Source organism: Calypte anna, chromosome 1 (assembly GCF_003957555.1).
Source record: "Calypte anna isolate BGI_N300 chromosome 1, bCalAnn1_v1.p, whole genome shotgun sequence".
NCBI classification, from domain to species: Eukaryota; Metazoa; Chordata; class Aves; order Apodiformes; family Trochilidae; genus Calypte; species Calypte anna.
The window spans coordinates 64,888,200-64,904,916 of NC_044244.1; the positions used below are offsets into that span (position 1 = coordinate 64,888,200).

Sequence of the window (16,717 nt, forward strand, 5' to 3'; positions counted from 1 at the left end):
TAAGTGGGTGTGTCCATAAAGGATTTTCAAACATTACAAAGACAGACAAATGTCTGATTGGCCCCAGATGTCTTTGAAAAATGCTACATGCTTATCCATGTAGCATGCTACATGCTACATAGCTATCCAATCCTTTTGCAGAGCTGATACAACACAAGGGCTAAAAATGTAAGACTTTTTCTCTTTTTCTTTGTTACCTGAAAGTAAAATACTTTTACTTTGAACCAAAGTATCATGTGAAGTACTTAGGCACCCTAACCAAATTCCACATAATCAGAAAATCCACCACTCTTTCTCAAGAAGTTGTGGTCTTAACCTATACTTTCTACTTATCTCGTTCATAGATCACAACACACTTAAATATTTGTATTTTCATCAATTTTAAAATTTCTTAGATGTGTGCCTTTAAAATATGAACTTTGTACACCATCCACAGCCTGTGCTCGCTTGCTCAGCTGAATGAACCTATGTCTGAATATCCTAACATATATTTGCTCTCAAACCACAACAGTGCTGCTAATGCTCAACACATCAGCTGTCATATTATTTCTTCTCTGAAACTTTACATGAGCTTTTCCACATAGTCCTGAATCACATTAATTTCCAAGTCTTCACCTTCATAACAGTTCCCTCAAATACATTTTTTAATCCCCTTTCTTTCTGCCTCTAACCTCTCTCACTTCTATAATCACTTAGCACAGCCCAGCAACAGGCTCAGTGTTTCTCTGTCAATCATTCTTCCTTTAAACCCCTCCTTAAAATTCGTCCTCTTGCCTTCTAGCAGATAATTGTCTGAAAGGAATTTATCACAATCTCTGCTTTCTTCCACTGCAGATGAGGGTGGGCAGGAAAGGAAGAGCATGCCAGTTCTAGCTGTGGGGCCTCTGAGGAGGAGAAACAAGAAATACACATTTTGGTTCCACTTACCGGTTCCTATTGCTAGAAATCCAATCCGAGATTAATGTTGCAGCCTGCTGGTGACAGTGTTTGTTACCAAAGCTGCAGGCCAACATGATGACTTCCCGACGCAACTCTCTGTCCAAATTTAAGAAAGCAATAAGGCTGCATTAATGAATGTGTTTGGATGTGTACAAAAGTTAATTCTTTTAGCAGTGGCAGCAACTGATAGTTAGGCAACATTTGAAAAATAATCCAGCTATACAAATCTCAGTGTCAGTTTAATCCCTACAGCTGCTGACACAACTAAAGAAAGATTGTGGAATGAATTAACTGTAGTCACGTGAGACCAAGTTCTTAGATACCTAGTGCAGTAAATTTTAAATTAAGGCTTAGGTAACCCTATCCTCCAAAGTCAGGAAAGAAGAGTTCATCTCACAGCATCTTGCTCCTCTCCCTCTAACCCAGGAAAGAAAAAAGAAGAAAGACAAAGCTAGAAAAGTATGACATGCTAAGGATGAAATAGAATTTTAGGATGGTACATTATTACAACTATATCCTACAAACAAACAACAATAAAAAAATAAATAACAATACTCATGTTGGTAGGATGCTTGAACAAGTGACTTGTTCAAATTATTCGTTGGCCATCCAAGCTTGAGATACATTGATGCAACTTGTCTTAAAATATACTCCTGAGTGGGAAAAGAAAAATATCATCAGTTTTATCACTTATTTTTATTTGAAATGGGAATACTATTGACTGTTGAGGTTTTGTCTCTCTTTTTCACTCTGAAATTATGCCCTACTTTCTAAAGATTTGATCTGCATTTAGCAAAGCAACATGTCTATATCTAATCCTCCTTTCCCGCTATAGTGAGAAGTTATTAGTAATCTATAGAAGAGTTATTTGATTAAATACCTAGAGTCATAAAATTTATTGCTATATATCTTCTCCACTTAAGACTAGTTTCTTACATGCTATTTTGAACTCATTGCTGAGAAGTAGCTAGAATGTCAACAGCTTAATTTCTACTCTATGGCCAATCTCAACTACACCAGGCATGTCCACTATTAAAAGAATATTGTTTTAATATCCATTGCCATCACATAAATATAGTCAACTGGCTGCAGAATACTAAACAATGTGGCTGCAAATGAGCTTTGTATATTTAATGACACTACATTTTAAGATAAGTTCTTGGCGTGATTAAAGAAGAAAATAAGCCTAAGATGGATTTTAGCTTACTTTTACTTTTTACATGAGACATATTTAAATAATCTGGCCAGTTATGAATAAAACAACTGTCATTATATTTGGTGTAATCCTTCACCAGTGGAATACACCAATTTTAAAAAGAGAATTGAGATATATAAAATTGCATAAGAGAGCATTTATTTTACCATTGTGGATGCACGGGCACGTATATACGATGTCAACACAAAAGAGATTCACAGTGCAGCTTTCTTTAGCAGATATGTTATTCTGTGACTAAAAACACTTTTTATTTCCTTTGCTATCACCTCTGTTTTCAAAGGTGTCATAAGGAGTGATAAAACACATCCCAGCTATGAATTTTAATGGTTTTATTTATGAGAATTGTATTTTCTTTACACAGCCATGTTTAAAAGTGAAATACTAATGGCAGAGTCATAAGAATTTTTCTGTGCAGTCACCAACAGCCTAAACATGCAAGCTATTTATACATAATTTTCTATGTATAAATAATTTTCTATTATGGCTCTGGTTTGCATGTAGGCCCACACTGTTGGTTCACAAAGAAAGAATCTCAATGTGTCTGTCTTAATCCATAGTAAATGTTATACAGAAATAATTTCCATGTCGGCAGGTAGCTCTGTGTATGTGTATGTGTATATATATGTGTGTGTGTGTGTACTTCTATGATATATATACATCCAGCTACCTCTAGCTTCCTGCCTTCTGAGCATGTGTGCTTCTGGACACACACACAGGCAAATACAGGTTTAAGAAGAAAGAAGTACCTTTAAGTGTTTTAGGCTTTAGAGATTTCTTTCATCTGAAGACTTTACAAAATTACATAAAAGTAAAGTATTTTGGCCATCAACAATATGTAGACTATGTAAAATTCATAGTAAATAAAAAATCTGTAAGCGCTCCTAATTGTCACTGACAGCATTCAAATCCTGTGTACTTCATCAAACATGCTTCAGCGTAGCTAGGATTTTTTTTTTATTTCAGGTGAAATGTTAAAATGTTTGTCATGTCTATCTTAATTATCTACTGCTAGCTTTCACTGCTGTCCCTTCAGACCCAATTATGAATAGGCTTTTGATTCAATGGTGATCTAATTCTTGTTAATTAAGGTAACCACATTAAATTCACCATGGTTTTTTGCATGAAATAATGACTACAAATCTTTAGTTCAGTTGCATGCATCCTGTTCAGCTGTGCCTGCATTTGGTGTTCCTGCTGAGTTTGGGCATCAGTCTAAATACCACTGTGGGGCTCCTCAACAGAGAAAACCTGGAAACAGATTATTTTGGCTCTTCTAAGTAAAATACTTCATTCGTCATAATACTTTATAGGAGGGATAATTACCTTTCCTTCTACTAATCATATATGCCTCAAACAACAGTTACCACTGTTCAAATGCAAATGAACTGAAGCTTGACAATTGCTATGTTTAAATAAAGGATAATTAGGGAGAAAGCTAATATTCCTAGGTCATTTACAGTACTGACTGGGGAGTAGTTCAAGTTTTCACAATGAAAAGAGAGAGCACCAGAAGAAATGACAGGAGAGGAAAAGAGAGGACAGGAGAAAAGAAGAGGAGGGAGGGTGAGAGAAAAATACTGTATCTTGTACATTGAAGATGTTGTAGCTTTCTGAGCGGTCCAGCAATTTATCTAGAGGATAAAGAGCTCGGCTGGCAGCATGCCAAGGCAGAAAATCCTTCTCTTCTGAAAGGTATCTGATAATCTCCAAAGGAATATTCTGAGGCAAATAACCAGCTCTGCAGAATAAAATAAATTTGTATTAAATTATTTTTTGCAGAAGATACATCAGCAGGTAAAAGTTACTTCTTTTTTTTTTTCCCAATAAAATTAAAAAGCAGAAAAACCTGATAAACTCATCACTTTATAATGACATAAAAGTCAATCTTATAAAAAGCAGCAAGTCACAGTCTCTTGCAACACATGGGCAAGCACACTTACCAGTATGAAGAAAGCCATGAAGACACACAAAACTGACTATAAGCAAAGGAAGGTGCTGCTTTGCTGGTTTCTAAGATAGAAAACTATCTGCATAAAATCAAGAACCCAAGGCTTTTTCTTCAGAGAACATTTCCACTGTCCATGGGCAACTGGGAAGAACTAATGGAAAAGACGCAGCCTTTAGTTTCACCTCCCTGCTCTTTTCTTTCCCCTTCTGAGCTGCCTTGTCTTCTGTCCACCTTAAGCCATTTTGGAATGGCTTACTGAACTGGTGTTCAGTGACATCACTTGTGTTAAGGATGTTTCACCACTTTCCACATAAACTATGTTTTATTCAGATGTTTCTAAATGAATCAGCTAGAATTTTGCCTCTTACTTTCACAGACATAAAAGTCATCCCCCTGCAAGGCAAAGATATTAGTGGGGTTTCAGGAAGGCTTTTTAAATTAATACCTTTACAAGTGCCATACAGGCACAAGCATTTAAAAGCTGCTTTTTAAAACTAAGTGCTGGAAACATAAAGCTTTAGGATTATTTCTCATTCTCTTTTTCAGAACAGTACTTTTCTTAACTATCTAGATAGCAGAAACAAAGTGTAACCCTATGGGTGTGATGTTTCCAGAAACACACAGGTCTATTCTTCTCCTGATGCATGTGTTTAAATCCCAAAGGAGGTCTCTACCTGCCTAGAGAGGAGATAATTATTCTATTTTCATTAAACACCTAAAGTAAGCAAATTGGATTCTGCAAGCTTCACTTTTAACACAGGCTACAGTATAGCTCTTCGTAGACTATTTTTTCTCCTTGTTGGTTCCCCTTAATTTCCATCAATGTCTAGGGAAGAGATGTGTGCATACAGCAAACAAAGAAAATTACATAGATTATTATGGAAATGAAGCAATACACACACGCTGATAACAGCGTATAAAACCTACTTTGCTAAAACATTTGAAACAGATTGTTCATTTTATTATGGTCCAAAAGCATATATTCTTTCCAAGCTGTACCACATCCATGCAAGGCTATTCCCCTCACACCCAGTGCTGTAATGAACACACCTGCTTTATAACCTTCCATTGGTTGTGAAGTCTGTTTCTGCATGACAATATATAGCCATAATTAATGGAAACAGAATTAAGCTGGATTGACTTGGAGATAATGTTAGCAAGGAGGTATCCTAGCTTGAAGTTGCTTTTCTATAATTAGCTCCTAGCGGGATTTGTTGACAATTTATAATTGATAAATTGATAATTTGATTGACATGAGAAAGTGGAATAAGGAATAAGATGAATAGCTCTAGGAAACATGCTGCTTAAGGACTAAAAAGACCAATGTTTATTATGGCTGCACTAATAGACATTTGAGATAACACTTCTGAAATTGAATGTCTCTATGCTAAGTGCAAAAGGGGAAAATCATCACTCCAAAACAAACAGATTCGTTTCTTTTAATCTTAACTTCTAAAGAAACATGGTCAGAGAGATCTATCACTTTTTTCTGAGCTTTCCTTTTCCTTCTTTCCTGAGCTTCCTAATCAGTTTCAAAATTGTGATTCTTAGCTGATAATTAACATCCTGTTCACAACAGAAACTGTTACTCTCATCACTCACTGCTTCTAACTTTGAAGTTTATCCGACATTCTGCCTCTCTCCCATCCCTCACTTTTCTCCAAGGAAATATTCCTGTGGAAGGTGGCAAAGATAACCTGGGTGTTAAGAAAGGAATATGCTAATGAAGTACCTTGTTTATCAGAAGGATTGTCAAGAACTACTGGAAAAGAGTGGAATAACATTGAAACCTTGGTGGAAGCATCCTTGGGGAAGGGCCAGGGGAAAGGGTTTAAGACTATAAATAGGATCCTCAGATGAATAAAGTTTGTCTCAGCAAGGAAAACTTGTGAGTCTGAGAAAAGAATGCCACATATTCATTCTCACAAAAACAGACTGTGGCATAGTCTGAGTTTTTCCTTTTTACTCCTGAATTTCTTTCTCTTTCTGCTTATGAGCCTTGATGAATTTATACACAGTCATCAAAATCAACTACCCACAACAGCAGAATCAGTACTGAGAGCAGGGATGGGGATAACCAAAGGTCTTTGTGGATGAATTATTATATATACAACAACAAATTCCTCACTTCACATCAAAATTTTGAGAGAAAGTGGTTATGACAATGTAAAACTCTCTGCCAGCTTCAAGCGCAGCGGCTAGATTGGACCACTGAAGAAACTCAAGCACAGACATGCCTAAAATCCTCTTACAGTGGTAGTTAAGATTGGAGCACTTCCCTAGACAGGGAAGTAACTTCTGTAACTTTTCTTTGGCAGAATGTTATATATATTCTACCCAAGAAACACCAATAAATAAATTCATGTTTTTACCATTTTGTGTAAAATGTGGCATAGAATGTATATGTTATAAAATATTAAATGTGTACTACAGAATAAAAAGCTTGTGGAGTGTTTTCATTTACAAAGAAAGAGTTTGATAATGGTAATGACAAAGTAAGGTAGTTAACTTTTGTCATTCATAGCTGAGAAAACAAGATACAAGCAGAAGCTCGTATCTTAAACCAGGGAATAGATAAACCATGAAACATAAAGCCATGTAGAGATAAAAAGTCCTAAAATCCAGATCACAGATCTAGGAGCAGTGTGAATGGTCCTGGGAGACAGTATGACTATCCTGAGAACCAGGTCATCAGAAGACAGAAACCAAAGTAGCCTGTCTGCGTGGTGAGCTGTGCACTAGTATTCTTCACAATGCACAGCAGATGGTTTCTTAAGCTTTGTACTTCAGTATAATTGTATTCTTTTACTTTGCATAAAAAGCTTGTCCAGTGCTTGGAGTGATTTCAAGACTCCTCTTTCCCAGGGGATACTGCATACAGTAAGATGTACTGGCTCACTTGAAGAATGGGAAACACATGCACCAGTCAAGGGGTGCTGCCAAGCTTCCAGGATTCTCATTTACTAGCCTGTAAGGACTAGGTTCAAAGATGCTTACACACATCTGGTTAGTAAAAGTAAAATTTTAGCATTCAGCAAAGTTGGAAGGAATGTTCAATGTCGTGTTATGACAAACAACCACTACTAGCTGGTGACAACTGCTTGTGTCATTTATGGAGCAGGAGAATAGCCAAGATGAAAAAAGAAGGCAGAAGAAATAATAAGTCTGTTTTTAATGTCTCTAAACTCTGATGGAAGAAGACAGACCTGCAGAAATGTTAAATAGAAATGTTTAACAAGTATCAGCACAATAATAAGAAAAGTCACAGTAGAAAACATTTTACTGTGAAACTGTGAACTTCACATTTTTCCCATTGAAGGGAAAAACTTGAACTAATTTCCTTTCATATAATTGTCTGTTAATATTGATTCAAAGGCATTATGGGATATAATGGAACGTACTATAATATAATATATAATATAAGTTAAGTACATGCTTTACAGAGGCAGTTTGATTTATCACCCTCTCTTCCAACAATGTCACTGGAAGGTCAGTGACAGAAATCCTTATTTTTCTTCTTTTAAGTCATCAATCATATTGCTATCCTTAAAGCCCAGCAAAAGTACCATGAAATATTGCCTGCCAAAGCCCAAATGCATGAGAGCCAGGGCTAAGAGACAAGGTTCTTTTCCAGCTTAGTCATCTCAGAGGAAAACTGAAATATTGTCTGTCACTTGGGTGAATAACAGATTATGGGCTATACTGAGACCAGGTAACAAACATAAGCACTGTAGAAATACTGTGATGCCCAATCTTATGTCCGGTCTGTAACAGTCACACTGTTTCTCCAGGTATGTCTCCAGTAGTGAGCTGAGAATCTGAGCAAACACATACCCAATAATTTAAAAAACATCACTAAAAAAGCAAAATTTAATGAAAAATATCACATTTTTAAATCACTGGTTTTATCACTATTTATATAATTGTATTATCTATCAATTTACCTGCATATCAATCAGTCTGGTGGCACAGTTACACATGAGAATTTCAGCATGTGTTGAAAGCATGGCACCACATGAGGTTTGAATTTCCATCTGTGTTCCTAGCCTGGTGTACTACACTGGAGAACAGGAACACAGACTAACAAAGAGATCTATTTTAGTTATAAGACAAAGTACCTCGAGCCAAACATCATGGTCCAGCAGGTTTTGCATCTCTAAGGAGGCTACTGACAAACTGTGGTGAAAAGGTGGTATCCCATTTTTATGACAAGGGCAGAGGTGGTAAAACATTTCAAAAGTTTATCTATATATTAAGTGTCTTATGACATTGCATAATATCATAAGCACCAGCCCTTAGCAATGTACTATCCTAATTACACTGAAGAAATTGCTAGGGTGGCCATGGACATGGTCATGAAATATACCTGACAAAGAATTTCCAATAAAAATCTCATAGCAACCAAAAATAATATTTAAAATACATGATCTTTTAATGGGTCAGATAAAAGAGGAGATCTAGATAATCTTATGAAACATCAGTCTGTATTCAGCTGCATTCTGACCTTGATTTGTTCTTTACACTATGCCACTGAACATATGGACAGATCCCAGCACATTCATTTTCCCCTTAGGGACAAAGTACCAAATGGCAGTGTAATTACCAAGGGAAAATTATTGCTCTGTTCTGAATTATTTCCATCATAAATCCAGCATTAGTCAAACAGACTCTGCCACAAAAATGACAGGGTTGCTGTACTGTGATGAGAGTCCCACATACAAGTGCACCATAAATTCCTTAGTCCCACCACCCAAAAAAGTCATTACAAGTCATGTGTTTAAATCAAAATTAGAATATCCAAGCTGGCAGCGAAACAGTCTGCATTGCTGAAACAATGAAAATAAGGTGATTTACTTGCTGCTGGTTTAAAAGTCACCCTGCATGGTCTGTGTCTTATAAAATATGTAAAACATGACTAGCTTTTTGCCAGGATAATTTTGAAGACATAGATGTCTTCATCTATGTCCTCTTCGGGACATAGATGTGCAACTCAGATTAATTTCAGTTCTTTTTCTGTGCACGTGCAATATTTTAATAATTATAATATACTTATTAACCCATAAAGGGACCATTTAAAATAAATTAGGGATTCTTATTCACTGATTCCTTCTTTTACCTCTTCAGTCAAGGTGTGTATTACAATAATTCACAGACAAACTTTGCACCAATCAACATTCACATTTTCCTGTATTTGGCTTATTTTAACCCTATTTATTTCTCCTTGACCTAGTAAGGACTGGTTTCCAACACTGATGTATTCAAAATATTCTTTCCCACAGTGCTTTAACAGTTCTTTGGAAGCTGAGTAAAAAGAGGTATTGAAACCTGACACATAAAAAAGCTTTGAGCAAGGTGTAACAGGGAAACTAACTCTTTCACCTTCAACTCCTGCAAGACTGGGAAGTCAAAGATTAGAATTTTGTGATGATTTGCATCCATGTGCAACAAGTAAATCTCGAAAAATAATGTTTTCTCATAGAAACCTTATGGGTAAGAAAGGCCTTGTGATCTCCAGTACCAAAAAATTATCTACCTTATCTTCCAGTGGCTGAGCTGGGCTGACTTATGACCAAGTAAGGACTCTGCTTTTCTAAGACATCCAAAGTGGCTTAAGAGAGGCACTATGATTTGTACTAGCTATGGACTTTCATGTAAACAAGACAGGATTGAACATCTGCTCTTTGATAAATACCACAGCAGCATTTAGCTTAAGAGTTCATTTAAAGTACTAAATTTCATCAGCATTCAATCTCTCCAGTGTCAAAGGATTCATAATATGACACTTTTAGGTGAAGCCGGCTTATAATTGTTTTCATACACACAAAATATTTGAGGATTCTTCAAGTGACATTCCACTCCCCACAAGAGCACTTAAAGAATCTTACAAAGAACAGTTCAAATTCAATGTAATTATCAGAGCATTACATGACTTAAATTAGCCTGCACAGTTTTAGAGTTGCCACAAGCAAAGGCTAATATTTTTAATTTGAACTAATCAGTTTCACTGAAAACAGAAAAAACCCCTCCAAACTAAGACCCCATGTTTGTAAAAATGAAAATTGCTGTTAAGTATTTCTCCCTAACTCTTCTTCCCCATGCAAAAAACCCAAAACAAAACCAACAAAAAAACCCACAATTAGTGCAAGGTAAAAGGAATGATCTTACTGCTGATTAAAACTATGCAGTAAGTTAGGAAGTCAGGTATGTAGGTATGTCATGCTTTTCACCACCTCTGAAACCCTCATGTTTGAGAAATATGTCATTTAGACAGTTAAATTAACTAAAGAAATTTGAATTTATTTCAGGCCCTAGTAGACGTCAATTTTCAGATTATTTGGTTATTAAAATTTTTACTTATTTTCTTTCTTGATGATTGTGGGAAGGGTAGAATGAAACAGCCCTCCTATTTCTTAAGATGTCAACGGGCAATGATGTCTATTAGAGCAAGTTTGAGAAAATTCATGTTGAATTAGGTTATTATCATGAACAATACTTTTTAATCTCTTCTCTTTTTTCTTTTTCTAATCTTTATAATTTGCATATCAGTCAAACAAGTGAAATATATGATAAAAAGCTAGAAACTTCATATGGGAAGCATGATCTTGAAAATACACATCAAATCTAAATTTTGACAGAATATCTACAGACTTGGGTATTATTTCTGTATAAGCAACTCTCTAGAAACATATTTACAATAAAAGACTCCGAAGTTCTCATAAATCCTCATCTACTCTCTTATCTCCATGTCACAGAGAGGAAATGGATACAAATAGTTCAAATGATTCTACCAGGATCACCTAGGAAATCTATAGCAGAAACAGCATCCAAGGTTTTTCTACTCTCCATTCAGTGACTTAGTCCTAACATGGTCCTTCCTGTCATTTATTGCTTGATTACTGAGTAGAGAAAATGACACTTCCAGCCAAATAGGCTGGAGCTAAACTAATTCAGTGTTGATTCCCAAGGCTTCTCTTAGGTTTTATCAAGCAAAGGGACCTTGGTCTACAGCTTAAAAACCTGCTTTAGAAAATCACCTAACGAAGACCTTAAAACTTGAAAGCATAATCTGCACCTGGAATTCAAATGTTCACACTGAGAGTATGTTCTGCCAAGCAGATAGAACACACACTGACAGAGACCAGACCTCTAGAAAACAATACTGGCCAACAACAATCAGATGAACCCAAAAACTAGGATCATTCCTGAGAAGCAATGGTCAGGTCAAAAGAACAGGCAAAGCAATCAGTAGCCAAAGGTGGCAGACTACTATGTTTATGCTGAAAAGGCATTGGCATTGTCCTGTCTAGTTGGAAAAGTTGGTTCTTGCATTTTATTCATACATCTTTTGTTGATGTTGAGTTGCTTAGAGTAGCAACTCCAACCTCTACAGGTAGCTTGTTCATGCTATTTTGATGAAGGTAGCAGAAGAGTATTTTGCTCTCCCTACTAATACTGCCAGGCACCCTACAAAAAAAAAAAAAAAAAAAAAAAAAAAAAAAAAAAAGGAGATAATGGAATAAGGGTAAGGAAGAAAAAAATGCTGCTTATTGGGAGATGAGAAAAAAGGGCTGACAAGGTAGTTGCAGCGAAGTAAAAGGGGTCTGTAGCTGAGAGGAAGGAAGGGGGAACAGGAGGATGCTATGTAGGAGGGGATAGGGTCCTCACAGAATGGTATAGGTTGTGAGGCTGAACAAGGGCTTCCCCTTGCCCACCAGCACAGAGACTCCTGAAGCCGTATTGGCACCATATAGCCTGCTTTCTTATACTCAGAATTTCTAAGAAGCCTTCAACAAGCTCCACTTATGCCACCCTCCTCCTGAGTAACCTCAAACTCTAAGTTAATCATTCTCTTGAAGTGTAATTCAGACCTGGTTTAATTAACATTCCTGAAACAGATTTCACAGACTGTTCCCCTCCACTGTGATTACACAGCAGTCCCTGGCATCTGCACTGCAACATGGATAAATGCATCGCAAGCTGACGTCAGAGACCAGCTTCAACTGTAAGAGACCAAGACCATGGGGTGAAAAGACAATGGACTAACAATCATTAGCTAAAAATAATTCCTTCACTCCCTTGAAACCAAAGCCATGCTTTCCTGGCAGTTTATTATGACTTCATCTAAGAATAGAGTTAATTTAGTTTAGAGGGTAAAACCATTCCAGCTATAATAACTCAGAACTACCAGAAATAATTGAAGCATAGGCACATTTTGTGGGGACAGGGACTAACAACATCACCCACTTCTACAGGATAGTAAACAAGACCAAGACCTTACCCCTTGGCTAAACACTCTACAGAGAACTCAGATCTGCAGTTTCTCTTCTTAACATGCTGGACATGCTGGACAACTTCTTCCCCATCTCTTAGCAGGTTTTTCTGTTGTTCAGGATGCACTCACAACACCTGCCCTTCCCTAGAACGTGCTGTACAAGTTGCTTTACTGCTCGTAGTTATGCAACAGGATCAGATGGACATAGGACACTATGTACAAGAGCAGAATTGACTATTGGTGTGCTTACTCTCAAGAACATATGAAAAACGTGAGTTCCACGTAAAGCAGATATAAAGGCTGTGATATGTCACTGAACATACGGATTGACACACAGCATATGGAATGAATGACGGCTACCTTGAAACATTTGTAGCTTTCTATTTTCTCTAAAAAAGGTACAGCTGCTCTAACTCATTCAGAGAGTATTTATGTCAAAGGAAATTCAATAACTTTTGTAGGAAACCACATCTAAAGCAATTGCTGGTGAACCATCACCAAAATTTGCTTGACAGTGAAGAAGAGTTTCTATGGCATCTGAAATATTCTAGATGTGGCCTCATTTATTAAAATAGTAAATCTATACCACTATTAATCAAGCGTTTTGCAAACTATTAATCTCATACTTGCTCCCTTAGCTAGTACTCAGAGTCACTAATTAAGGGAGTTGCTTAAAATACCTGTTCTTTGCCTCTGTGTTGAACCATCAGCAAATGCAATCAGGTGTAATAATGGGGCTTGAATAAAATGGCAGTTTATTAATTTAAATTGACCCTATATGATTTTTTTGAATACCCAAGCAAAACAAGGTCAACAACCCTGGATGTAGCTGCTGGAATTTTCAAACATTTTGAAGTACATTAATTGGGCTAAATTAAAACTTTCCCTTTTTTACCTACTTATTATCCATCCCCAAAATTTTAAATGGGCCCTCAAATGCCTTGACTTTTCCTGAGACCACAATGAACAGAACTTTAAGTAATACAAAAATGTCTAACAGGGAACCAGTTAGCTCAAGTATGTTGGAAGACTTCAAGTGCTGCAACAAATTAAATCCTTTCTGAAGAAGGAAAACAATGAAGATCATTTCAATTCCATAGTTTAGTTTTTTCTGTACATACTTCCACCAGAAACTTCAAGAAAACATTCTTCCAATTTAGCAGTAATAATTCTGAATTTTATATGGAAGCATATAAACTAGAGTCTTGGTTACAAGATAACTCAGTCTCCAGAAAAAAGATCAGACAGTAATTATGGGGAGTAGTGCTGCCTCAGGTAGCTGTATGTTAAGATGCCTTTACCTGTGTGGCAATACATCAAGGAACTAACTTAAAGAATAATAAGAAGGCTGGTTTTAATTTTTTGAGTTATTTTTAAATAAAAAAGTAAAGCTTACTTCATATTTTACTTCTGGAATCTACCTAGGAATCAAATGCAGCTGGATAGGATGCTGGGCCATCTTGTCTAGTTGATGTTTTTGCCAAGAAATGTTGGACCAGAAGATCCTTGAGGTCCCTTACACCCTGGTATTCTTTGATTCTTGAATTATTTAACAACACCACTCCATGCTTTCTCATTCATTCAGTTACAAAGAAGCTTCTGATAAACATCAAAGAATTCTTGCTAAGAAAAATACAAAAACTACCATCAAGTTTTATCTTTAACCTTTGATAATGTGTAACCAATGAATGTAGTCCTGACATGCACCATGCTGTCACTAGGCCTATGACCCACACAAAGGGAAACCACCAAGAAAGTCTGAGTATACAAGGAGCTCTATCACTATCTTTTCAACTGCAGAAGAGAAGACAAGATATTAATCGACAGCAAGACAGATTGTTAGCATCAAAAAAGGGTTTCCTGCACAACTGGAATGCAAACCAAGCACCTGTCACCTTAACACAGTGAGCTGGCTGCAGAGCAGAGGGGATCAAGGGGCATGAGATGGTTTCATGAGATAAAACTCATGGATTCTGCCAGAGTTGAAAAGCACAATGACTATTTTAAATTACAGTACAATAAGTATCCACAGTCACATATGATCCAATGCTGATTAATACTGAATACAAATTAGACAAAAAGACAGGAGAAGCTGACAATATTACACTCTCAAGAAATAGTAGGATCTTGGTTATTTCCTGTAACACTACTTATATGAGCTTTCTGAACTGCCCAGTGCTCAGTTTAAGCTTAGTTCTATTTGTCTTCTCTCCACCTCATAATTCAACATATGACATTTATTACAGTCGACATATTTTCAAATTATACTGACATTCCATGCAAAACATCCCCAAAAGATAAAGGATCTTCAAGAAGGGAAGAGTGCCAAGGTGCCATTCTTGCTCAAGACATTGGGGTGTATATTTCTATGAGCTAGCTTACTTCCAAGGCTACAGCTCTCCAGATCCTAAGGGAATTCTACAGTTGAGAACACAATTACTCTTAAAAATCTGAAAGAAAAACAAGCTTGCAATAACTCATACACAGTGAATAACTTTCTTCTATTATTATGCAATTCAAATCTGCTTGATTTATTTTATGTAAGCAAAATACACTGAGAAGAAAGAAGGAGGAATATATTTCCATCTAAAATGGGCAAAACATTATGAAATTAAAGTTATAGACCTTAAAATATTCCTTGGAAGTACCTATTAATTTACATTGTTTAGTTTGGGGAAGTCATTATTCTGGATGGTAAAAGAATAATAAACATTCTGGAGAAATGACATCAAACACACCTTTTAAAAAGAATATAAAACGTGGTATTCAAAAATAATTTGTATGAGCAATTTTTAAATCTTTCTCCACCAGATCTTAACTATTATTATATTATTATATAATATATATATAAATATTATTATATCTTACTAAAGGTAAGACATGCACTTGTTCTCCAAACAAAATCCATTAGCAGTAAAACTATGCCAAAATATCATATTAGGAGAGTGGAAAAACTGAGTCAAACCCTTCTGTTGTGGAATGGGCATTATCAAGTACAACAACACTTTAAGGAGTAACAACACATTAGGGAGTACATCAGGAGTTTCTAAGGACAGGGTATTTTGAAGAAATACAGTCACTTCAATACAATAAAAAGAATTATTTATTATTATGCTAGAAATTCTTTAGTAAAAAGTCATCATGAATTTAAGAAATTACGTTTTCATTTTTGCATTAATTTATCACTGAAAATAATAGCTAGGGATTTAAAAAAAAAAAAAAAAAAGAGTATGTATTCCACAGTTCTCTACTCTCTCTCAAAATGTACGAAATGTATTTGTTTATAGTTGCAGACAAGAAGATACCACACAAGTGCAACTAGACACCACAACTGAAGACTGCATTACTTTTAAAAAAAGGCAGTCTTCTCAGAAGTCAGGTCTGAATTACCAATTACTATCTCTGTACCTGGTCAATAAGGTTACCCACCTTTTCCAATGTCACAGAGACAATCATAAGCATTTAATCTCCCTATCATGTAACACTATATGAGCAGGGTGGGATGCATGCTGTGCATCAGGGATGAGACTGAATCACCACTGTATGAGTGGTAACTGGGTGAGGCAGGTAACATCCCTACCAGTACATCTATGGAAGGAAGCGAAGCAACTTTCTGCACTGTGCCTTGCAGCTAAGGTGGGAAAAGCTAAGCTGCTTGGTGGTGGCTTGGTGGCCTTCTGCAGACTGACTTCTTGAGGAAAATGAAAGGGTATGTGTGATTTTCATAGCCCTCAGACCTTGTGTTAGCAATAGTGCTGTATCACATCAGAGCCCCTTGTCATGGTTTAACACTGGCCCAGCAATTAAACAGAGTAACAGATGCTCTCTATTAATCTCTCTCTCCTCCCTGATAAAGAAACGAGAGAGAATAAGGGAGAGAGATTTATGGGTTGGAAACTAAACTGCACAACTTTAATGAAAAAGTAATGATAAATAGGAAAATTACTAAATATATACAAATATACACGAAAATTGATACCACGTTCCTTCCCCCCTTTTCCCCAATGACTCTCACGTCACCACTGAGGTTGGAGGGCAGCCCTGGGAAAGTCCAGGCTGGACTCCTGGAGTCAGCAGCAGTTGGGGACTGTAGGCAGGAACACACAGATATGGGCTGGCATGGATCAGGAGCACAGGCAGAGGAACGGATGGAATCCTTCCTGGATGCCGAAGGAAACAGGGAATGGGTGAAGAAAGGGAAGCAGGAAAGGCAGGAAGGGAAGGAAGCTGGAAGCTGGAAAACCTGCTTGACCCTCGTGATCTCTCAAATTTATACTGAGTATGACGTATATGGGATGGAATACTCTGTTTGGTCAATTCTGGCATCTATCTTGTACATTCC

The 16,717-nt window shown here is 36.6% G+C and overlaps 1 protein-coding gene across 1 annotated transcript in view; it reads right to left on the reverse strand.

Annotated features, from left to right (window-relative positions):
• Positions 1–16,717, reverse strand: part of TRHDE (thyrotropin releasing hormone degrading enzyme) — a 186,745-nt gene that overhangs the window by 18,975 nt on the left and 151,053 nt on the right. The window contains exons 13-15 of the mRNA XM_030462736.1: positions 3,746–3,893; positions 1,495–1,592; positions 928–1,035 (exon numbers count right to left, since the gene is read on the reverse strand). Coding sequence (XP_030318596.1) covers positions 928–1,035; positions 1,495–1,592; positions 3,746–3,893 — 354 coding nt within the window. The remainder of the gene's footprint in view (positions 1–927; positions 1,036–1,494; positions 1,593–3,745; positions 3,894–16,717) is intronic.